We start from the raw sequence: 25,496 nt of genomic DNA, 5'->3' as shown, positions 1-25,496 counted from the left end.
GGACGGAGGTCAAAGGAAAACAACAATTTATATCATTCTGTAGGCAGATGTTTCTTTTTTTTTTAGCTGATTTGGTTTCAAAGAGAAGTGGTATTTTTTTACTTACTGGTGTTGATTAAGAACTGGTTTGAAACTCCAGGATGGTCAACATCATGGATGGCTGCAGCAAAGATGGCTGCCAGGATCTCAAGATCTGTGAAGACCGCCTGTGAAAGAGAGGAAAGAGGAATGAGGGATGGAAAACACACACTACTCTTTTATCAGAGCAAAACGTAAGAGTTTTAATTTTTAATTTTAATAGAACGAATGCAAAATGTAAAAAAGTGACTCTTCATATTGTGACTTACATCCAGGGCTGGAGTTGATAGGAGGATGTGTGTGGATTGGGCCACGTCAGCAGCGTGCAGGCTGTTATGGTAGGCCACATCTGAATGGTAGTGGTCTTCCAACGTCATCATGTAGGCCACAAATGTATCCGACGGGATCTTAAATGTCTTTAAAAGATCTCTCTCCTGGAAAAACATGAACAATATTTAGTATTTCAGGAACACATCGTCAAACTAAAGTGATTAAAAATGATGATTTTGTTCCATACCTGGAAGATGGCATACATGATGCAGGTCAGGGGTCTGCTGTTGGAGTACTCTGAAACCGTGAAGATGTTCAGGCCCCACTTGTTCAGGTCCTCCAGCTCTTTGGACAGCTGCTCCTCCTTCTCGGTCTTGACACCAAAGCGGGAGATGCTGCTGCTGGAGAGCGAGGGCCCGTGAGAGACCTTCTTCACGCCGCTGATCTGTGTCATCAGCTGCTGCTTCTGCTGCTTCTTCTTCTCCCGCGTCTTGGATGTCGGTGACGGGATCTCCACTTCATTCTGTTTGTCTGTGGGAGTGACAGCGGAGGATTAAAATCAAACCCATAAAACACGACTCTGGATGAAAAGAAAGGGGTGATTTACAGTTATAGCCCGAGGACCCAGGTGCACTTAATGAACACCTACAGTAGATGAATGCCTATGTGATTTATCAATCCAGTTATATATTCAACATCTGTGCCTTCATTCACGCTGCCTTCCCTCCGCCTGCCGCCTCTGTCTGAACCCCCCACTGTTCATCCGTCTCTGTTCCCGTCTTTCCTTGGTGGCACTTACTCCCTCCGTCTCACTGCAGGTGACTCACGTCTCATCTCCTGCTCTTTTCACTTTCATAGGTCAGCGCATTGACAGATGGAGAGCCGGGGCTTCAGCACAGTCAAGACGGTCCCTTAAAGTTAGTCATTCAATAACCCGCAGCTTGTGAGGCTTTATCAAATCTCTTAGGAGTGACATTAGAAAATCAACAACCTGTATCTGTACGTATGCTATCTTTGTATTCATCTATCACGCCTCGACTCAGCTCATCTCATGGCCTATCACCCTTCCCGCGTGGAGGGTGATTCAATTACCATCAGTAATTCCGAACAGGCAATTAAACACTCTGAGACACGTGCTATGTGGGAAACAAGGGGAAGAACAATATATTACCCTGTCATTTATTACAATCCATCATTAGCACGACGGCTGCTGTGTTTGTGTGAGGCCTGTATATGAACTGCATGTGCGTGAGAGAAAGACAGAGAGAGACAGACGAGCTCATTTCTGCATAAGTAAGTGCCAGTGTCTGATAAAGCGCTCTGCAGGTCTGTCGCTCAGTTATGACCCTGGTTACTGTATCAATTCAGATCGTATCTCTTCGTCTATCAGAGTGCTCTCCATCTCTTCTCCCAAACAGACACAAACAAAGCAGACAAAACCAACATTTCTAGCTCCTTCTTTCCTCTCCTCTGTCCCCTCCCTCACTCCTGATTCCTTTTCATCCTCCTCCATATGCTCCGAGAGCTGGAGACACAGAGGGAAAGGTGGATGAGGACATTTTAGGGACCTTGATCAAAGGGAATTATGACAGCAGCATGCCGTGAGGACACACACGGTTTGGCAGGCAGAAGGCATGCTGTCGACCAATAACCCGTCATGGAAAGCCCCCAAATCTTGGATTTAGATTGAACCTAGATGAGAAACACCAGGATCTATCCAGCTTCCAAGAGACTAGAGTGTGGAACCAAGCACATTTTTCTTTTTTTCTTTTTTCAAGAAATGGGGAATTTTCTGTTTATTAACTGGCAAAATAAATGAATTACCAATGTGATACTAACCTAAGAGGATGGCAGGATTAAGCCAAACCAGGTCAACTGTGCTGCTTCAGCCATTTCACCCCCTCTTCCTAATATTCACAAGATCTTTCTTTCTACCACCAGCAGGGTAATCGCTGTGAGATTTCTTTATCACAGCGATAGTTATCTCTGTCTGGATTCTCATGACAGTGAGAGAATGGGGGTGGGGGGGGAGGAGGAGGCACAACAAGGTGTCCCCACTGACAAAGATGCATTAAGACGGGGATGAGTCACACAATCTGCCAAGCTCATCTTACTGCCAGCTAAGGGGGTTCCTCTATACCTCTGTTTTCTCCCTCACTGCAGTCAGCTGCCTCCCCCCCCCCCCCCCTCCACTGCTTCTCCTCTGTCTCCCCATCACCCCCCCCTCTCGCTGTGTATGATCTGGGGGTGAGAGGGATCTGCCAACAGCACTACATCACATCAGGATGCCAGAATTGCAATTGATTGGAAGCAGCCTTTATAAATATTCTTGACTACCTCAACGTGCATCCTGTCTTAATATACGTTTTGTATGTAAATCCATATCTTTGACTTATTTACTTGTCTCCTCGAAAGCTTATGGCTTCAATCTCCGACTCATCGTCAACAACTTTCACAGCAATATTTGGGGAAATGGTTCATATTCTTGCTTCAGTGGCCTCATGAAATGAAAAAATATCCATATACAGCAGAAGCAATGTTTCTAAAGACTATATAAATGCAGCAAATCCCATTTATTCTCACATCTTCCACAACCATGTTTCTCTCTACATTATTTTCATTTTCAGCCCAGGGCCCTGGATATGGAGACAAAGCTTAGTGGCGCAGTGTTTTATGGAACGCCCCCGCAGAAAAGCCTGCCAGAACAACTTGCACCGCTTCAACATCACGCACTGAAACACTGAAGCTGCAGGAGAACATTGCGGCAAAAGCAGGGAGGTGGGAATTTGTGAGAGCTACCAAATATTTGGGGGTATTTGGTTGTTGTGTTTTATGTATTGTGATATACAGGCTACTGTCATTTTCTATCATGACACAAGTTGATACTAAATAAAGGAATTTTAAATACATTTGTCAGTGTGATTCTGAGGGAACACAATCTTCTTTATTTACCTAGGAAGGTGTTGGAGATGAATTCGGAAACCTGGTTCCCAGACCGACTCATCTCAGATAGGTGCGTCAACTCCCGATTCAACATTCTCTTGAACTGCAAGAGAGGAAGAGGGAAGAGGGGAGAGGGAGAGAGGGAGAGAGAGAGAGAGAGAGAGATATGTCAGTTTCCACTGAAGGAAAACCTGGGAGAAATTATGTTACAAGATTTCATGGAAAATACAACAGTGCCCAGTTTTTTCTTAACCAGCTCAAGAATATTACTCAATCACAAAGTATAATCAGTGCAGCGTGAACGTATATTTTCCCCTCCACTTCCCTTGAATTAATTAGAGTGCATCATTATTTGTGTTACCATTGGTTTAATATGCATTTTAATACCCCTCAATTCACCCCCCCACAACCATTTAATCACACTAAATCACATATTTGGGTCCTATTTCGCTTCATTTCACTTGCGTCAATGTGCAAGAATTTCAATGATGTCAAAGGGAAAATGTGCACGCGGTACCCGAACGACACTGTTCTCCACTCCCACATTTTTTGGTCATTTCCACATACATTTCCATATTATTGACGGGGGGGGGGGGGACATGTGCATCTGACAGAACACAGTGATCCAGGCACTGCAGCAGCAAATGTTTATGACAGACTGATGCATGCGCGTGCACACACACACACTGAGACACATCCAAACAGACCCACAGCTCTGCAGAGGGCTCAAGATGGAGTCTGAACCACAAAACACCCATCCTGTCAGAACCCCCCCGTCACTATGATACATTTACTGGTGTAATCAGGTCAACACAAGTGTTTTAAAATGCTCCAAACAAACAAGTGAAAACATAAAAATGCTGAATTTCCTCTAATACAAGACGACTGGAGGTGCAGTGAAATGAGTGCGGTATCCCAACAGCTACGTAGATAAGTGCCACACACCTTAATGTAACCCCAAGACACCGACAGCAGGTAATTGGCTTCAGGCATTTTGGACCCCGTTTTCTGGTTCCTACACAAAGCCAGAACTGTAATCCAATCTTAAAAGGAGGCGGATGAAAAGGATTCTTTCAATGCCGAAAAATCCCCCCAAAAAATCCCTTCTTCACTCCTCTTGTTGTTTCCGCCCCCCTTTCTCAGAAGCTAAGAGAGCAGCTCGATGATGGCTCACTCTCCCTCTTAGCAGCAGAAAAGGGCCAGGTCCGAGGCTCCATGTCTGGGGATGGAGGGATAGACGGATGCAGGGGGAAAAGTGCGTGCAGGAGCCAGGCTAAGCGATGAGGAGATCCAGCGGGCTCGGTGAATCGACCGGAGCAGCAGAAGCTCGAGCCGTGAGCTGGGGGGACTCTCAGCACACTGATGAATAATAGAGAGGAACCAAGGAAGGGAGGAGGGGAAAAAACAGCGATGGAGACGAGGGGAGGAGGAGTAGAAGGAGGAGGGAGTGAGGCAACGATAGTTCTGACTGGAGGGGGGGTTCCTCCACTGGATTTGACTTGCTCTGCGGCTCCCACTGATGTAGCTCTCACTCGCCCCCCCCTCCATGTTTCTCCCTCTTTTCATTCCCTCCCTCATCTTTCTCTTTTTCCCCCCTTGCTATAATCTGCCAGCCATAGCAACACTATTCTGTACACATGATTTGACAGAAAGTGGGAAGAAAAGGGGGGAACCCTTATTACAGCGTAGCATCGGTGTGTGAATGATGTTCCGAGGGGGGGACATTTGAGTAATTAATATTTAATATCCAATTTCCAGCTGTGCATGTGCTGTGGATGAATCCCATCTACTTCAATTTCCAGCCCCTGTAATTACCTCTTAAAGGATGTGTGTGTGTTGTTGTTTTTCTTTTTTTTTTTTTAAATTAAGTCAGCCATTGTGAAGGAATGTCACCGAGCAATTCCTCCTCACCACAGTAAAACAATAAGTGCTGAGAAAGGGACAGGGATATTTTAAAAGAATGTGAACGCACAGTGCCAGTATTTTTATCTTCATTATCTCTATTATCATCTGCTCCTAATCCCCCACCCCACACACACACACACACACTTTGAATCTTCCTTTGTCTCTTGACATCCCAAAGTGCTGCAGCCATTGTGGTGTGCTCAAAAGCCTGTTCATTATCTGCATCCCATAATAATATTAGATGCTGTCAGGGTGTCTGTGGAAGGCTATTTTTAACAGCTGAGAGATGGCCAGAGAGGGAGGAAGAAAGGGAAGAGAGGGAGGAAGAGAAAAAGGAGAGACGGGAGGTAATTGCATCCTTTCCCAATTTAGGGCGACATCAACGCACTGTTCCTCACACTGTCTGTTGGTAAGTGTGTATAGACTAATTAACAGAACATCCCAACACCATAGCAACAGCATCCGTCGGTCAGTGTAAGACAGATAGGAGAGGAGAGGAGAGGTTTCCCTCTTTTTTCCTTCACAGGCAGGCATGTGGTGCAGCTGCTGAGCTGTCACGAGGACGCCACACACATCGCCTTCACTCGCATCCGCCAATGCAGAGACTGAGAATCCCTCCCCTCCGTCTCCATCTCCCCCCTCACTCTCCACCACTTATGTCAATATCTCCCCCCACTGCCACTCGGCAACACAGTCATCAATCTCTGTGTCTGTCTGCCTCTCTGCCAGAATCAATGGGCTGTCCTTGGAGCAGGTGTTGATACTGCTGCAGTGTACAAGGCTCGGGCCACCTGACTGGAATACACTGTTACATCAGCGCCGCCGGCCAAGTCTGTGTCAAGCCTTGTGCTTTTTGTCAATTGTTACGACGCCTGATGGCGGAGGCGATGCTCTCGTAATGAGGAGATATCTACAGTTCACAGCCACTTCACAGCCACAGATTTCCCAGGAAACCCCTTCAGACCGAGATATGCACATGCAAAAAAAAAAGGGTGTGTGTGGGGGGAAGAATCAAAGCTTCCCTTTGAGGATTCCAGATTATCCTCCCACTGAGGGAAAGAACCAGAAACAGGGAGGCAGGATGCACAAAAAATAAATAAATAAAAAAGAGAAGACTGCTTTTATACAATAGCTCACTGCATAATATATAAGAAACCAGAAATAACAGCAGGGGATGTCTCTCTGCAAGTGCTTTGGGAAGAAAAAAAGCCTCACACACCAACAGCAGCAGCAGCCCACAAAAGCGTTAATTTGCAGTTTATGGTGACATGTCACATACTTATTTTACACCCTCTCGTTCATATATGTTTGTCTGTTTTTTGACTGGTTATTCAGAAACCATAGGGAAACCTATGCAGCTACATGACTGACATCACGACACGACTGCAGGATCGGTCTCTTAAAAGCTCTGCAGGCATCTCCTCCTCACATGCCCACAGAGGCAGCATATTTTTATTCCAATTGTTTTATTTTCCTGCCATCATCTCGCTCCCTCTCTCTACCTCTCTGCTTGCACGTGTACTGGTGGATTCAGCACAGAGCTGCACGACAGAGGCAGAGAGGGTGAAATTAGTCTGTGGTATTTCATTGTGAGAAGGAGGGGGGGGGGCACACATAACGCCAAGCCTCCTCCAATCAGATGTGATCCAATCGGACAGCTCACTGTGAAAGGCAGCCAGGCAGACAGGCAGACAGGTAGGCAGGAAGACAGACACAGATTTCCCCTCCGACACAAGACTCATAGCAACGTGCCTCTATGATCTGACCAGTCGCTTCACACACCTGTACTGATCCTTCCGTAATGTACTGCATTTATTCGGATTTAATCTGCTTACAAATATTATTATTTTACGTTGTGCATTGTCTTTTTTTTTATTTTAATTTTAATTTCCTGCATCGTGACACAATGGTGTAATAATGGAAATGCTTTAAAAGCCTAAAATGTCAAATAAGCCTTGAATCAAAAAAAAGAATGAAGCAGCTCCTCTGAGCCACTAGTTGGCACACTAAGCTCAGTGTGCTGCCCCGTGTTGTAGAGAGCACTGACCCTGGAAGACTGCAGAGGCAGAACTCACAACTACAACAATGTTTTTAAGAAGTGTTTTGTGCAAATATGGAAGCATGCAAACACGAGTTGTAAGTGAGTCGTGTAATGAACACTGATGAGGTGTAAGATGTTTGGATAACGGATGTGACATGGTGGTATTTACTCTTACTAATGGATATTTTATTGTGTAATTGCGTTAAATTCAAATGAATCCTAATTTCCCAGAAATTAGGATCTTTTAGACCCGTGAAATCACTTTTGTGACAGAGAATCAAACCAATATTAGTTAACTGGACAATTTTTGGGTCCAGTACCTTGCTCAAGGACAGTGTGCACAAGAGAACACCACCGACGTCCTGATGAGAGCCCTCGTGTATGTGTAGTTCAATTTCAGTCATCAGTCAATTCGTATTCACAGAATCCAACGTTGACATACGTCAGCAGATGATCTGCGGCGTCTCTTTAACACACGGTAAAGAGCAGTAACATCCGTGCTACGACTAAGACGTGTTTTGACACAGCTGTAAAAGTCAGGGTGTCAATCTACGTATATATGTGCGTATGTCGGGTAGAGATACACACGGCCTGACTTCCTCTCACTTCCTCTGACTCACACACACACACACACACGCTCATCATGCTTTCTTGTGCGTATCCACACAAGAAAGCATGCATTCATGCAGATGAACCTGTGTTCAGTAAGTTGTATTAAAAACAACAGGAAGAGCAAAAAAAACTTTCGGAGATAAAGTAGGCGAGCTCTAAAGCGAGTGAATCATTCCTGCGTTACTATACCAGCATCAGTAAAGTCAGATGTGGTCGGTTAGACCATTTCTGGACGCCACAGCTGCACTTGTCTTCGAAACGGTCAGTGTTCTGTGAGAACATCTTTCACAGAATCCGGCTCTTACATGCTTTTGTCTGAGGTACTGAAGAAGTCACAAGATCATGTCCATCACACTGCCTACCCTTGTTTAATTAAATCATCTGTAAAGCAGCAACTAACCACATCACACTTTCCTCCGTCTTTCTCTGAGTGCTACGCTTTTTAACTTTTCTCCCACCTGAGAGAGACAAACAAACATGCTGAATTTTTTTTTTTGTCAAAAATCCCCTCAGCTCATCTGTTTTCCATGAAATTCTGCTTCTAGGTGACTCAAAAACTTAAAATAAGTAGAATTATTTTAATATCGAAACTTAACAAGAGTTGCAGAGAGTATGTCCCATACTAAAACACCATCACCTCATCATCTGGTAGTTTAAAAAGAAAGACATCCAGTATGTCTGAGACACAGTAACCCATCCCTGAGATCATACTTAGCAGATTTTAATGAGGTAAATACGACACAAAGAACCAGAGACACATGTGCGATCACTCTGGAGTTTGAAAACATGTGTGTTTAACCTTCAACAGCCTCATAGCAGGGATGTAAAAGGACTCTCAAAAAGCAGATGCTGTGTGAAATCGAACATTAACAACACTTCAGTAATGTACAGCTGCAGAACACAAACACCACATACTTTCCAAAAAAAAAAAACCCAAAACCCTAAAGCATCTACTCCAGCCACAACTCAAGTCGACACAAGACTAAAGAGCGATTAAAGTATGGAGAAAAGTGACGGCGAGCATGTATGAACTTGGAAAGCTCACCTTTCTCCAACCATTCAGCTTCCCCAGTTTCCTCTCTTTCTTGTCAAAGCAGCAGGCTCCCATGTTTCTGTGTGTGAAGCGCAGAGCAGAGTGGGGCTGCTGTCCGTGTAAGTGTCTGTTTCAGTCTGACTACAGCATGAGTAAAAGGACCAAGCCTTAGCTCTCTGACGCCGGGAAACGCCACAGCTCCAGTGACTCACTTTGGGCTGCGAGGTCTGACTAGGCTTTACCCCACACTCTCTGTGTGTGTGTGTGTGTGTGGAGCAAGGGCTAAGAGAGAGACACACACACTCCCTCATAGGGGTAGTCCCGCCTCTATCCTCCTGCTCTTCTTCTTGTAGCTCACATTTACACTGTCAATAGTTTTGATGACTAGAAAGCTTTCCTGTTACAATGAACGTGTTGGATTTCCTCTAACTTCAGATTTGGGTTTTTTTTCCGCTCTTCTGACATTTAAATTGTGTGTAGGTAAAGTGGCCAAAGGTGTTTGTGAGCTGTTACTTTGAAGAGTCCCTGAGTTTCACATCAGAACACTGTGGTTGTAAAGTATTCCTGAAACTTTATACTGAGCTGCTTTTTTAGTAAATGGACAATTTAGTGAAACTATAGAGTCTATATATTAAGCCCTCAAGGTAGAAAGGACTGAACCTGGTCACTGCAAAAAGCATCAGGCTGTAACAAATAATGATATTTATTTTTATTTCACACAAAGCATTCAGTGTTCAAATAGGGCTGTGACAAACTTGTTATTTTCTATAAATAATTATCATTTGGATTCATTTTTAAAGTCATTTTAAAGCTAAAAATAATAAATAATGAGAATGTGTTGCTTTACTCGGTTGTATAAACTCGTAAACGTAAAAGTTTGGATGTTTTTCTCTGTAGCTTTGATATATGATGACGTCAACATGAACTGCAAGATATTAGAGTCTAATAAATAAGGAAAAACCTTCTCCTTACAGAGTCTAGTTTCAAGCTCCAAATCATCATTAATTATTATTATTATTATTATTATTGTTGTTCTTTATTTCCAAAATCGAAAACTTCTAGAAAGATAGATTGAAAAGGAGTAGGCAGAAGTATAACAGATATGTTCCTACCACATTCCTATAACACACAACTCAATTTATAGACTACTTTATCCCATCAACACGTCTGGCTTTAAACACGACCATTTCCATCCCCTTCCTGGATTCATCCTTCTTTATTTAAAATGTGTATTTCCTATATTCTTTTAACTGATTTAGGTTTATGTGAAACTTAAACTGGTGGAGTAGTTAGTCTATAAAATGCCTTCAACTCGAGTCTGGGAGACCAAACCAGAAAACCTGCAAAATTACAAATGTGAAGTGACCGAGTTGATTTGCGTTGTCTTGTGAGAACACAGTGTACAGGCTCAAATAACAGAAGGACCTATAGACTTCCCACGGAGTGTGTAGGTGAGACAGTGAGACCCACACACGACAGAACAGTCACGTACTGTAGGTCTGGGACTGCGATGCCTCCCCTGCACTTCACCTTGAAGGTATAGCAGCGGCTTCTCCCGTTTCACCTCCCTCATACTCAGGTTTCTGCCGTGGCTTGAATAACATTGTTTTTTCCGTCCGAAACACAACAGGTAGTCGAGGGTCACGACGACCCACTAAAACCCGCTAAAGTATGTGTAGGTGTCCACGAGACAAAGGGACGGTTTTTGGTTTGCTGCATAAACAAGCTGAGAAATAAGAGCATTAATATGTCAGTGGGATTATCCTACTGTTGATATGTACACAGCCACAAACACAGGGAGACACAGATGCGCGTGTGTGTGTGTGTGTGTGTAAGACGATTGCTTATCAGATCTAATCCACAGACGGTTACGTGTCAGGACAAAGTCGTCCCTCTGCCATCGTCACATCAGCGCAGCGTCATAAGACACAAAAAAAAACGCATTGTGCCACCTGACGTAGTACAGTGTTCGCCAGTCACGCCTTCACTGCGTCACATGAAACAATGTCAACATTGATCTGCTGAAGTTAAATAGGTTTTCACGTTGTTTTATGTATTTAGATGATAAAGATAAAGATGACGAAGGATTGATGTCAACATCACTGTGTTTTGCCGGAAAAAGCAAAGTAAAACTCTTCTTTCTTTCTTTGTTTGTTCCACACTTAAGACATTTTGGAATTTCTCACAGCTGGAGGCTCCTGTAATCAATCATCACCTGCAGACAGCTTTTGGCTCAATATCACTATTTTTTTTGGTCTGTGATTGTGAAAGTGCCAAAATCACAGTCTGGAGTTAGATGAGAAGAATTTGGCCTGTACGCTCACAAATGAGGTTAATCACGTTTATGAATTTCATACAGAAAGAAAGGTCTAAAGAACATAGTTTATAGACATTTACTTCTGTGAGTTTAACAGCAAATAAAAAAAAACCCAGACTCATGGGTTGTACTTAGCTCTGTAATTAATCATGGGTGTGTTCTGCAATAAACTAGTTAGAGTTTCATCTCCCATTCACTTAAAAAAAAAAAGCCAGGTTCACGCACACTTTGGTTTGCTATTATAATTTATTACACTTTTGCCAGATAGTAAGAGTCTGCAAAAAAACCCCCACATCTGCTCATGTACAAAATAAAAGCACACAAGCAGAACATCTGTGTCTGTGCAGATTGAAAACATGATGTTCACTCACTGACGGCACATAAACCTTCATAATGTCATGTTATACTGTATGTTTTATGTCTATATGTGGCCGGACATGAAATAGGTTCACTGCGTTTTACAATGCCTGCATTACCATATGTTTCTATGTGTTACTAACATTACATTAACCTGCCTACAAACTACATTCATTAATAATAATAACAACAACATCCACCTCTTATCCTTGGCTCTCACTTCCGGACAAAAATAGTAAATTTCGCTTCACTTCTATGTAGATTTGACCATTTTACTATTCTATTATGTCACTACTTTACTGTTTTACTTCTATTTTTATTGATTTATTGACGTTTTATACCTTTTATGTTGCTGTGTCTTTAAATCTGTAAAGCACTTTGGTTAACCTTATTTGTTTTTTAAATGTACACTGCAAACATACAGTATAATAAGTTAAAAATAGATTAAAATAAAATAAAACATAATAAAAGACAATAAAATTGGATGGTGCAGTGTGGTCATTGGGATTATGGCATTCTGAATAGGTGAGTTGTTAAGGTTGGATTTGAAATGTGGGAGGGAGTCAGTGTTGCCGAGGTCAGGAGGGAGGGAATTCCAGAGCAGGTAACAATGTGTATCGTCCCTATTTTCAGAATAAAATAAAGAAAATATAGAAATTACAGGATTTTTTTTGTTGGTCAAAAGTGCGGTCGCAACTGGCCACACAAGAAGACAACAGATGTTGTCGCTTTGTCTCTTTGAGTCTGTGACTCATGCGTCTCAAATGAAACCAGACGCAGTGACTGTCAGTGTGGGATGTTTTGTCCACATGACGACAAAAAACGGGATGAATAAACATGACCATTAAACATCCAAACCAAACGGCAATGATGTGATGTCTATTGTCATCTGGAGATCAGGAAGGAGACAGGAAGTGAGAGTCACTCTGACCAGAGGTCGCGCGCACACACACACACACACACACAATCTCTCTCTCTTCCTCTTGAGTTTATTGTGTTTGACCCACTGCAGGAGCCCTTGCATCCTGTTGTCCACTTTTATGAGAAATAACAAGCTTTTCCTCTTGGCTCACTTCAGGCTCACCCAGCCAGCAGCTGAGCAGAGCATAACACAATTTACACAATTTATAAAACAACACTTTGACTTGACACAACAAGAAGAAGAAAACTGCGCATCTGTAACTTTCTCTACAACAGTGTGCAGATCCATTCGGTATGATATATCTTAAACAAAAACGGTGAAGCATTCAGTGCGTGGATTTATTACAACAGGTGCTCTTCCAGTTTCCTCTCTTAAGACCACTCATATGCATGCCGGGACTACTCAGACTAACTTGTCACTTCTGTTTTAAACAATTATGATTTTATTTGTAAAACTGTCCCTAAGATTTGTACCTAACAACACAATAAAAACACAAACTAACCTCTTTTGACTCATGCACCAGGGAAGCGATTTAATGTGTCTGCGTGCTGCATATCACACAAAGAGACAGTGTACAGTAGACATGAGATAAGCAGAGGACAGAAAAGATGAAGAGGGCCACAGCAGGCCAAGACACACACACACACACACACACGCACACACACAGCCTTTTCTCAAAGTTTGCACAAAAGAGAAGAAAATCTACAGAAATAATGACATTTTCAATTGATTTAAGATAAAGCTAGTAGTAACATCCTGTGAGTCATCAGCAGTCGGTGCTCATGCTCGCACCTCACTCCACAAACCCTGACTGTACACACTCACGATTTTGGTCAGGTCAGGCCATGCAGATATAGTATCTCTGGATTCTGTATACTGTCATTCATGTGTTCATAAGCTGGGGTATTAGTTCTCCAAGCAGCTGCTTAGATTCTCTGAGTGCTCCCTCAAACAGTGCAACCCCTTCTGCACGAAGAAATGCTCGGTTGCTCGAATTAAGTTTCTGTCAGGGTTTAGCCTGTTATTTATTTTATATATAACAGTGAAAGGCACGGCCCATCCTACCTTATTGGAGGCCATGTCACTGACAGAGCGGTAGGTCTGGATCGTCTCCAGCTGATCCAGACACCAGTCCAACTCCTCCATCGTCTCCATGGCCAGCTTCTGGTACGCGTCATCTGTCAACAAGCAGCCAGCACACACAGACACACAGTCAGAACAGATGGTGCACGCGGCGCCCCAGCACTGCCCTGCCACTCCCAGGCAACATCCACCACCCAAGGGTCCCACACTGGGGGCCTGTCGCTGCTCCTGCTGCTCCTGCTGCTGAGCAGGGGGAAAAGCTGGAGGTGGCACACGACCGCTGTGCTCCTTTATCACGAGGAGATGTAGCTGTGGCCAGCAGGAGGGACTGGCAGATGTCAGCACAGCAGAGCTAAGTAAAACTTGGACCTGAGCTCGCTCTGTCACACACTCAATGTGACTTAAGAAGCAGCTAGAGTGAAAATAGTGAGTGTATGTTGGAGTATAAGACAAGCGCAAACATTTGCCAAGGCCCTGTTCAGACCTGGTATTAATATCCGTCCTGGATGCATCAGCCGTGGCCACATGAGAGCAGACCTGGCTTCTCCGCCCTGTATTCAAATACGCACTGATGTCTCATGTCTGTTCTCAAGAACAAAATAATGTTTTTAATGAGTCTGACTGTACAGACTTGTTTGTTGTCAGCATGTTTGCATGTGTGGGTTTATGGGTTTATGTGTGTGTGTGTGGGAGGGGGGGTTGGCGACAAAAAGCACTGCTCGAGCTGCTGTAACATGAACAATGAAGAGTCAAACCATTTAGAAAAAGAAAATCACAAGGTGACCAGTGTTAATACACTACTTACTGTACTTACAGTTATACTGTACATTCTCATGGTTTCTCATACCACTGCTGTGCTCATGACACCCAACTTTATCGCTCATTTTCCACCAGACGATTCCAGGTGCACACCTCGGCTTGTCTTGCTTGCAGACATGCATGTAGCTACATGAATGAAGGAACGTCACCTTCAGCTAATCCTCTGTAAAACAGATTCACGTCACTGACTCTTGCTACAGAGGGACTTCTTGGTCAGCAGCCATGTGTTTCAACTCTTACTATTCAGGCTTAAGGCTCCTTCTTCTTCACCACTGTGCTCCTCTCACTGTCTCGCTCTGCACAAAAGAGTATCTCAGTCCAGATTGTTCTTATTTGTGGTCCCCCCCCCCCCAACAAGCCTCCTAATGCTATCAAAGCAGTAGATTATCTCTCTATCTTAGAGAAACTGTTGAGAGCTGAGGTCTTTTGGGAATATCTTTGCTCTAAAATCTCTCAACACCACTTATGAACTAACCCTTGCTTGTCTAAAGCACTCTCTACTCCTGCACTTTCTTTCTTAAACTTGACTAGCATGTTTTTCTTTTCTCCAGATGTTTTCTCACTGCACTGTTCCTCAAAAGAATATCTCTGATTACATTGTAGTTTTGAATCCTATGCAAAGTACGTCCATCCATCCATTTTCTACCGCATTATCCTCCTCCACAATCTCAGCTGACATAGGGCGATAGGCGAGGGGGGTAACATATTACAGTTATATATTACTTTGCAGATAAATATAGATACCAACTGCAGATATGAGACACTTATGGCTTTGATCACAGATAGAGGCAGAACGTGTTGCTGCGTCGCTTTCACTCGTGTCCACGCGAAACAACGTCAGCGATATTTTCTTACGTTTAACCAAGTAGTTATTTTTGCCTGAGAAGGAACCAAGATCGACTCATAGTTCACCTCTCTGAATTCAGCCTCACCCTCTGCCTGTGCTCCAGCAGGTGTAATGAGTAATGAGTAATATGTAACATATTACTTTTGACTTCCCCAACACCGTTCCAATTACATTGTAACCATCATATGTTCATCACTTATAAGTTGCTTTGGATAATAGTGTCAAAAAATCAAAAATGACTCGTAATGTAAATGTAACGTAAATGTATCCTAATGGTGGCTATGGATAAATCAACATAAGGGCGGTGATGAGAGTAATAATACTGTGAAACCGCAGCAAATGTCAGCTGAGGAGGCTCTAATGTGTCCCGAGGATAAATGGCAGGCAAGTCTCAGAACTGTGGGCACACGCATTCTCAGACCACCTCCGAATGTGGTTTCTGTGACCGGATCCGAGGACCCAGTCAGCCCTGCACTGACGTCATTGGATCCCTGAGGATGGATCTTAATACCAAGTCTGAACAGGGTCAAAGTGTAATATAATATAACAAAATACTGCAAGTAATAAGCAACTTGATTAAAAAAAAGGGATTTTTTTTTACCTCAATATTTAGATTTTTGCTCAACACTGCAGCATGTAGATGATGACAAAAAACACACAGTGTACTAAAATACTCCATATTTCAGCCCCGTTCCTGTGGTTCAACAACTGAGTAACTGTATGACAAGGTTAAAGTGACTCTGTCGGAAAGCAGAGGGGTTGGCATTGGACAAACACACAAAAGACACACATACTGTACACACAAATCGTCTGCCGCTCCAGCATTGTGTGTACTGCAGGTCTCCTAGCTGCAGAGCACAACATGGTAGCAGGGTGTGCACTGCGGTGACCTTAGCATGGCCACGTAGAATGTGTCCCTTGCTCTGATCTCCTCACCATCAAAGACACGAGCCTGTTTGCTCTCCCAAACATGAGAGGCACCTGGCCCTCTGCCCACAGCCTGCCCTCATGCTGATGAGGGCTGTGAGAAGAAGAGAGGGAGTGTGTATCTGTTTAGTTCCACCACCAACAGCATTTGATGTTGAAACGGGTTTTACTTATTTCACTTCTTTTTTTTCCAGTATTCCTGAAACTTTTGAGGTGTTTTTTTTTCTTTCTTTCTTTCTTTTCTTTTTTTTGAGTTGCACAGAAAAGCCTTTGTCCCCGTTACATTTTTCACATTTGAACCTTTAAACCCTGCTGAGACAGCAAGAAACTGTTCTGGCTGAGGATAGGTTTTCCCAATTTTGTCACTCTATGCAAAGAAAAATGACAAAAGACATTATCTTTAGCTTGTGGCATAGTATTAAAAAACATATCAGCACAAACTTGTGGATGATGATGTTTCTTTTGTCATTCTGCTGTATATATACAGTATATATAAGAATGGAAAGACCAAATGCACAAGAATTAACTCCATCATCAGGATGTCCAAGGTTTGAGAAGTAGAGACTTTTGATTTTCTGCAAAGACATCAGTGTGTGGCTTACCGGACACACTCCTAAGCAACTATGCAACTGTAATGTCAGAACGCATGGTATAGTTAAAGGTCACAGGTTCAAGATTGTGTATGTAAATGTTTGACATTATTCCACTGATGTGCAGGTTGGCGTCGGTCCACGAAAGGCAACAACAGGCAATCATAGGCAGTCAGCAAGTCGGTAAACAAGCTGGATTCAAACACATGAGGGCTGGGTCAAACTTATCTGTCTTATTTACTATTGGCTACCAAGCAGACAAAAAAATGATCCATTTTAAAAGGTCACAATCAAGGTGTGCAGATGCAATCCACATGTGCAATAATATATGTTTTTTTTTTTCTTTGTTTATGTGTGTGGCAAAGAAGCTGCGACGGGGGGGGAAGTAAACTGCCAGAATGACGGTCGTAGCTCTTAACTGCTTTCATGACTTCAAAATACACATAAATGGGGTTCAGAGCATTCAATTCTGGTTTCGCGAGTCAGGACCTAAGACTAGTCTCGAGGCCAGCTCCTTGTGGGTCCCCACACACTAAATCCAAGCTCTAGGTAGGTGCCAGAGCCACTTAACTATAACGCTTGTACAACAGTTGTACTCTGATCCAAGCCAAGCAAATCCCACCAGTGTTTACTCCGGCGCTGGATCCTGTTCACCAACATTCAAATAATAATAAAAAAATATATATATTTATGTAGTACGCATTGAAGCATTAGGCATTGACTCAGCTGTTTCACAATGTTTTGTGATATTTGTAGAAACCATCAAACCCACGTCCGTGTGCTTTAAATATTTGCGGGGGGGGGGGGGGGGGGTGCAAATGAGCATAAAGCACAGCATGTCTGATTTCATCTGCTTTATCCTTGTCATACAAAAGGCAACCAGCCTACCAAAGTTAGTGTAAGATGTGAATTTTCTCCTGAGTTTACCTGGAGTGGTAAATTATGGTTGAAAAGGGTGAGGCCAAGAGGTTAAAGAATGCATCATTTCTATGTCCTCATTGAGAAGTGTGTGTGTTTTTGTTTCTACTAGAATGATCGGTCCAGAGAGATGTGTGAATCAAATCACTACTACTTCTTCTTTCTTTCTTTTTCTCCCTTTAGGAGGCGCCACAGCAGATCATCTGTCTCCATGTTTTCCTACGCTTTGCGTCCTCTTCTATTAACACCAACTGTCCTCATGTCATCTTTCACAACATCCATGAACCTTCTCTGTGGTCTTCCTTTATTCCTCCTGCCCAGCAGCTCCTACCTACTTTATTTGTCCATCCTGGTCAGTCCCAATGAAAAATAAAAGTAATACGTACTGCTTTAAAATTATATAAGATTTTAACCATTAGAAAAACTGTGGCTACAAATAAATCAACACGTGGAACCACAGTGGCGTTAAACTGCATGGAGCAGGTCAGCAGACATCAGCAGAAGAGACTGTCTCTGATGTTTCCTGATGGATGGATTGACTTTATTTTTTTTATTTTTTTAAAAGTGGCTACATGCATTCCCTATCTGTCTGTCCAAGGGCTGTCCCTTTGTGATCACATTACTCTCAACAGATGTTAATACCAGGTCTGAACGGAGCCTCTGAGTCTGCCAGAGGTTTTTCTCTCGACTGATGGCAAATGCTAGCATGAACTTTTAGATTTTTATCTTATCGCCAAAATAATGTGAAGTCTCTGATTCATTCTGTAAAGTGCCTTGAGAACAGAAATCCTGTTTTTTTTGGTGCTATAAAAACATTTTTCCTTTTATATTGGCTTAGTTTTTCATTCTATTTTATTTCCATAAAGTCATAAATGATTGAATTCAATGTAAGCGCATACATTTTAAATATAATATGAATGTCTGTTACATTCAAACCATTGCAAAATGAGTTCACACAATGCTGATTGAGCCTATCAGCTCTACATGAGTCTACATCCGTGTTGTGATTTTGTGTTGCCCAGTGAATTTGGCACACTGCACACACCACGGCGTGATGTGTTTTATGTCAAGACTAATGTAGATGAGGCTGAAGCACAACAGCTACATAGCACTGGTAACGTGAGACTGTTGCAAACAGTCTAAGTATGGATGGAAACGCCAAGAATCGACCATGAAAAGTTTCCTTCTAATCCTCCTAATCTAGACTCACTCTGTGTGTTTGAGCTTTAAATCCTAACTGCTGAGAGACTAAAAAAAAAAAAGATTTGTCTTTGATGCACTGCTCTGCTCACTGTACACTCGGCATACATGACCAAGGGAACCATCAAAGCAACACCACCACTTCCACCTTGGCCTTTCTGTGATCAATTTCCAGACCTGGTCTGGTCTGACTAGCGTGAATTTCAATTTAGACACAAACAAATGACATACTTGTGTGTGTATGTGATTGAGTGAAACAGCTGTAGGCTCTCATCCTCTTGCTGTGGAGAAGAGTGAGTTTTCTGCCCGTGATGCTATGGTAGAGGCCACAGAGCAGGAGAAGGACTACGGCACATTATCAGCTGCCAACATCTACATCTATAGCATTGTAGATAAATCAAGAGTGGGAAGATCTACACAAGACTACACAAGCACAGAAACACTTACAAATGCACAGTGAAAGAGGTCAAACCGCAGCAAACAAGCTCTCATTTTCCTCTGATGCTAATTTCTGCACTCACTCCTTTGACCAAGCATTCATCATGTAAACATCCAGACATTTGAGGGGTGACGTCCCACATTTCCAGTGAACCTGACATAAACAGACCACACACACTCTCATAAAGAGAAAGCCAAACTTTGACGCGGGCTGACTGGCAGCACTGCCAGGACCTGGAGAGACACACAGAGAGAGAAATAAAGAGGGGGGGGGGGGGGGGCATTCTTTAATGGCGTCTCTTGCTTTACAAGAAACAGAGCTGAGTTGAACAGAAACCCTCCGTGCGGTTACACAACACTTCCTAACAAAGACCAGAGGCGGTGGTGAGGCAGCGGGCCGCTCCACTGCTGCCCCACCACTTCTAACACGCTAAATTATGACTTCACATGCACAAAATGGAAAAACAATCTGGTGACAACTCTTACGAAAAAGAGGGAAGGAGGGGGCGATGGTGGAGTCTGTGGTTTTCTGAGCATGTTCTGTGGCACTGCAAGGACGGCTGATTAAAACATTTCTGTGAACCAGGCTCTGTGAAGTGACTAAATGACATCATGGGCCTGCGCTTTGTTAGCGGGATTTATCCGATTTACGGGGAGGTTGAATATAAATGATGTCTTAATAGAGGGCATTGGGATTTTGTTACCCTGCGGTTGTGATTTACAAGCAGAGGAGAAAAAGAAACGACGAGTGGACATTCTGTGGTAATGAAGAATTTGCATACGGGTTCACCACCTACGAAATTTGCAGCAGAGTTTTAAAGGGTAAATTTATGTCTGTGGGGCACAGTAGAAACAGACACTTATAAGTCAAACAACTTTGAGCCACTAATAAATTATATATAAAAATAAATAAACTAACATCAATAATCGATTAGCCCTAGTGTAATCATGTATCGTATCAATGAATTAACATTAAGTTAGCTCGTTAGGGCTTTTATTTTGTGTATTATTACTATGTTGTTGCTGATAGGCTTAAACAGTATTGTATGAACTCATTTTGTTCACACCACCGTGTAGTTACTACACTATAATTAGCTTATCTTATCATTGATCTTGCTGGCCTCATCCAAGCTAAAAAAAAAAAAAGGGGCTTATTTGCACATGTAACACTCACTAATTAACAAGAGTGTTAATCAATCACACGTAACATGCCTCAAAATAATTTCTGTGTAACCTGTGTCAACTGCGTCTGTTGACGAAATGATGTAAAAATCCAGAAGCCCACGTATTGCCACCGAAAAAGGAAGAGAGGAAGAGTGACTGTTTGTTCTCACCATCAACCATGAAGCTGAAGTTACTCAGATTAAAGGTAGGGGTAGTGTCAGTGTTAATGTGTGTTAGATCTCTGAGTGACCACATACCACTACTACAATCTTCTCAGCATCATGATGTGAGGATGTCAGTGACGTCATGTGAATTTGGCGGGCAAGTTGAACTATTCCAACTTTGGATCTAATTTGGTGGAACAGATTTTAACACAGTAAGAGAGCCAACTCTTACTTACGCGTAGCATTAGCAGGAAATATTATCACGTATATAAAGTGACGTTCCTTCAGTGTCATATTCATGTGACTGTGGCTCATCTGCTTGCATTCCGACTGACATACAGTCAGCTCTGACCACAAAACCTCGAACAAAAAGGCATTGACTGGGTCACATGTAACTGCCATGCATGTGTTCATGTGTGTGTGAGTGTTTGTTAGACCCCCCCCCATGTCCTTGCCTGCTCTTCTCTCCCCTCACCCCTTGAACACAGTGTTCCCTGTCCTCCCCATAACATACACAAGAACACATTCCTATGTGATTTACTATAGAACTTGATGGGAAAGTACGGTCGGCAATAAATCTTAGCAGCACGTATAGATCTCCCACAGGATCATTGGTGTAAGGGTAGGAAGAAAAAAAGGTTCCCTGTGTTAATCAAACTGTCTGAATCCAGACAAAAAACTGAAGGCTTTGTTTAAAAGAACATAAATAAAGTTGCCCAATTCACACAGGATTCATTGCTCTTGCGAAGGCTGGACAAGACTGCAACTAATGATTATTAGTGATTACTGCTGAATATTTGTTGATATTATCTCTCTTCATTCAGCCACTTTAATAGATACACAGGACACCTAATAAAGAGACACAGTCCGGCAGACTGTGCCTCTTCTACTGCCGCCCATCAGCATCAAAGATTTACAAGTTACCGTTGGCTGTCTGGTTTTAAACCAGGCTGGCCATTCTTCTCTATAACCTCCGACATGAACATCGGGCATTTTCACCCAGAAAGCTGCTGCTTACTGGATATTTTCTTCTTTCTTCTGACCCTTGAGATGACTGTGCATGAAAAATCCCAGTAGATCAGTAGTTTCTGAAATACTCAGTCCAGCCTGTCTGGCACCAACAACCATACCAAGTTCAAAGTCGCTTTTCTTCCCCATTACATTGCTGCCAGGTGATTGGCTGATTAGATATTTATTATGTATGTAAGTAATAAAGTGAGTGTATAAGTGTGTTTGTGCGTGCATGTACTTAGGACCTTATCAGGACTTGTAGCCGATAAAGTCATGAAGACAAAAACCTGGTCCTAATGAGGCAGAATCTAATTCCTTAAGAACTGCTTACATAAGGCTAATATTTGAATTGTGGATTAAGATTAAGGGTAGGCATTTACTGGTTGTGATTAGGGTTAATACTTTTTTGTAAGCTGTCCAAATGGATGCAAGTCAATGCAGTGTGTGTGTGTGTGATGACTTTGATATTTTAACTTTTCTCTAACCACTGTTGCTAAAATGTCCCCTGCAAATATAGTGCTTAAAGGAATACTTTTGCATTTAGCTTTGTATTACTAGAATAGGGGTAGTATTTTTGCAAAATTGTGCTTACCAACCTCTGTTTCCTCTGAGTCGAGGAATATCTTCAATAATTTTTTTTGTTATGTGTCCACCAGTTGGTCCGAACCTTGTTCCGAGGCTTGAAACTGCAACGCTAATAGACACTTTCATTGTATACAAACATTCCAAGCCTAGCGAGAATGTGCGCGCAGTTTAGGGTCAGAAAACGTCACAACAGGTAAGCGAATAGCATGTACGTCCACGGTCCTCCACCAAATAATTCTAAATATGTTCTTTCGTTGCCGATTAAGGACCGCAAACAATACCTAAATAAATTAGTACTAGCCGAAGCTGACCCAGCTTCTATAAAAGATTGGGTAGATAATATTAGCAAGTGGCCAGATATCCAGTGGCCACTGGCCATAGTGGCCATAGATAAACACGCGAGAAAGTCTTATAAGGAATGCTTTTAGCACAACATGTTTCCTTGTCAACGCACTAGCCGGCCGGGAAGCTAACTACAAGCTAGCTACGTCCAAGACCACAACATAACTTTAGGCAGCATAGGTTTCATATACATTTGGACATTGACACACACATTTCTGTTATCTAACAGAAAGAGCTGATAAATGATAACTTACATGAAAATAAGTGAGCACTACAAACGTGAGCCTCTTTGACTGCAGTAGCATCACCACAGTTTTCTCTTTAATGCCACAGATGGTGTCTATTTTTTTAAAGGGATGAGATCCTGTTGGGATTCTGAAGAACTTGCTGGTTTAATTTAACAGTCAACTACGCTACAAGTAGGCATCTTATGTGTTGGACTGTTGTACAAGTTAATGGTACGAGTGTGTTTTCTGACCCCAAACTGCATGCGCACATTTCTGTGATGTAGCTCTTGAATGCACTTTTCTGCACTTTTTAGACCCACTCGTAGGGGGGCGGGACCTCATTCCCAGGATGTAAACAGTGTCAAAGTGTCACCATCTTTGCTAGCGGTTATGCTAACAGGACCAAGTGTCACTGGTGGGCACGTAACAAAGAAAAGAATGAAGATATTTCTCAACTCATGGGAAACTGAGGTTGGGAAGCACAATTTTTCAAAAGTACTAGTAAAGCTAAATGCAAATCGGTGAAGTATTCCTTTAAAAACAAACCCAGTTATTCAGACCAAGTCATGCCTTACACATGCTACTCGCGCACGTACTATAGCATCAACATAATTCACTCTCATGAATGCTCTTCACACACATATGGGCGGTGACTGAGACTGTGAGAAGTAAATGAGCTGAGAGACAGTCTGACATCACACTGAGGCGTCTCAGATACAGTACTCTCATCTATCTTATTAGCTGTTATGTTGTGGTGTAAAAGAAATCGTACATGTTTTGTTCTGCTCCTCCCGTGCTCTATCTATCTCTGTCTGATAAAAAAGTTAATGCGTCACTGAGGCACTCTGTCCCTAATAGCAAGTCTGCTCAGGGGACCTGCGAGTGTAACGAGGTTTTGTCCTTGAGCTGCACCGTCCCCCTCCTCCTCCTCCATCTGTTTTGGCCCCTTCTCTCATGAAACTCACATATTCTTTTTGGCAAATTTTCGCGTCTCACTGTCTTGATTTGTAGCGTATATACAGTCAAACATGTCCACACATGTTACATAAAAACACAGAGAAACAGATCAGGCTTTGTCTGTCGTACCTGAGGTAAATTAGTAGCAACGGTAGTGAGTGGACTAAATGGCCCCCATTGTCACGCTGACTGGCATTCGCCCCTTGGGTTGATTAGTGTGGATCAGAGAAGCCAAACAACTGTCACTGATGCCGATTTCCTAGGTTTTCAAAGCCGCATCTAGATTTAAAATTACAGAGGTTTTTCTGTCGGTGCATGGGCACATCTGATGTCAGGGATGATGAGAGATTTCTGCGATCATCAGGAAAAACTTTTACATAATCAGAACAGGCCGGCGTGCAGCTGTTCCAGCTGGATCAAGCTCAGTTTCTATAAAGTCAGAGGAAAGCGTTTGATCACAGATGGACTCAGAGTTAATTTAAAACATAGCGATTTGTCGGACTGTGATTTATTTTCCAAAGAAGTCTATACATCTTAACCTGATGTGCTGCTCCTTTCAAGCGCACATAAAGAGTTGGTTTACCAATATTATCAACAAATAAATAAATATTGCTCTCTTCGAATTAAGACACTTTTATTTTTATTTTGAGGTTTTAGATTCCTTAAGTCATGCCACAGATACAGTTCCTATGAAGACAAAAGTGACAACAGAGGATTATCTAACCTCTCTCTGGGAAGAGATCTTATTAAAGTTTACTTATTTAAAAGTTATTTTTACATAACAAGGTTTCCAATGTGTAAAAGTTACAGCACAAAGACAACACACTACAAGCAAGTTAAAAAAAAAATGAGTGCATTTCCAAAAGTGCTGAACTAGTCCTCAAATTCTTAGGGCAACACAATTAGAACCAAACAAACAAACAAACAAACAAACAAACAATGCCGGGACAAAAATGGAAAAAGTGAAAGACTAAATGGGACATGATTCTTCTGTAATATGTTTACTGGAAAGGGATTTACGAGAACCTGAGTTCTCAATTAACCTACAATGCAGGAATTACGTCATTTTTAGGAATTCTGAGTAATGGTTTCCTACATGGAGCAAGAGCTTTAATTTCATGCAGGCATGTCACAAGACAAGCCAAAGAACATGAGGAATCCAGGGGAAGTGCCTCAGACACTTGTTTTCCATGGTCCAACCAGGTCCCTTACAGATAAAATAATAGCATTACAATTATTCCAGTGCTCTTACTAATAAGATTAATCAGTTTGTTTTAAAGCTGTTCCTCCTAAACCTGGAGTCACTGGCTCACTTTGACATGTCTAATTTAAAGTAATTCGTATGTAAACAACCTCAGAAGTCACATATAATTAGAACAGACTCAGTCCATGTATGAAGCCTTTTCTCTTTTTCTTTTTTTTCTCTGGCTTTGATGTTTATGTAACATTACATGGAAGCGGAGGGGGGAAAAATGTTGGACCCGATACTTTTCCAGCTGCCTTATTAACATTATCTTCAGCATGTTTAGCTGTGCCGGCTGTGAAACTGGGCCAGGTCAGACGAGTCGAGTTCGGGACCGAGAGCAGATTCGATGAGCAGGGTGAAGAGAGTCACCAGAGGGATTCTATGACAAAGGGGTTTGCGTGCGATGAAGGATCAGTGTCTCCAGTAACATATGAGGACCAGCTGAAACAATCATCATATTACCTTAAATGGCATGTCTCCGTATGGTGGGTAAGCATTCT

The 25,496-nt window shown here is 42.5% G+C and overlaps 1 protein-coding gene across 6 annotated transcripts in view; it reads right to left on the bottom strand.

The window, feature by feature from the left end:
- The window catches only part of pde4ba (phosphodiesterase 4B, cAMP-specific a), a 144,382-nt gene that overhangs the window by 4,453 nt on the left and 114,433 nt on the right, over positions 1–25,496 (bottom strand). For 4 of the 6 annotated variants that reach the window (XM_058638225.1, XM_058638226.1, XM_058638227.1 and 1 more), the window contains 5 exons: positions 13,544–13,656; positions 3,301–3,394; positions 596–879; positions 348–512; positions 107–206 (listed from right to left, as the gene is read on the bottom strand). In XM_058638225.1, the coding sequence (XP_058494208.1) occupies positions 107–206; positions 348–512; positions 596–879; positions 3,301–3,394; positions 13,544–13,656 (756 nt within the window). Of the gene's footprint in view, positions 1–106; positions 207–347; positions 513–595; positions 880–3,300; positions 3,395–4,236; positions 4,731–8,894; positions 9,139–13,543; positions 13,657–25,496 lie in introns of those variants that run through there. The other 2 variants (XM_058638229.1, XM_058638230.1) reach the window with 2 other exon arrangements.

Source organism: Solea solea, chromosome 9 (genome assembly GCF_958295425.1).
Source record: "Solea solea chromosome 9, fSolSol10.1, whole genome shotgun sequence".
NCBI classification, from domain to species: domain Eukaryota; kingdom Metazoa; phylum Chordata; class Actinopteri; order Pleuronectiformes; family Soleidae; genus Solea; species Solea solea.
The sequence above is the reverse complement of the archived record's forward strand: the minus strand, read 5'-3'. Positions and strand labels throughout refer to the sequence as shown.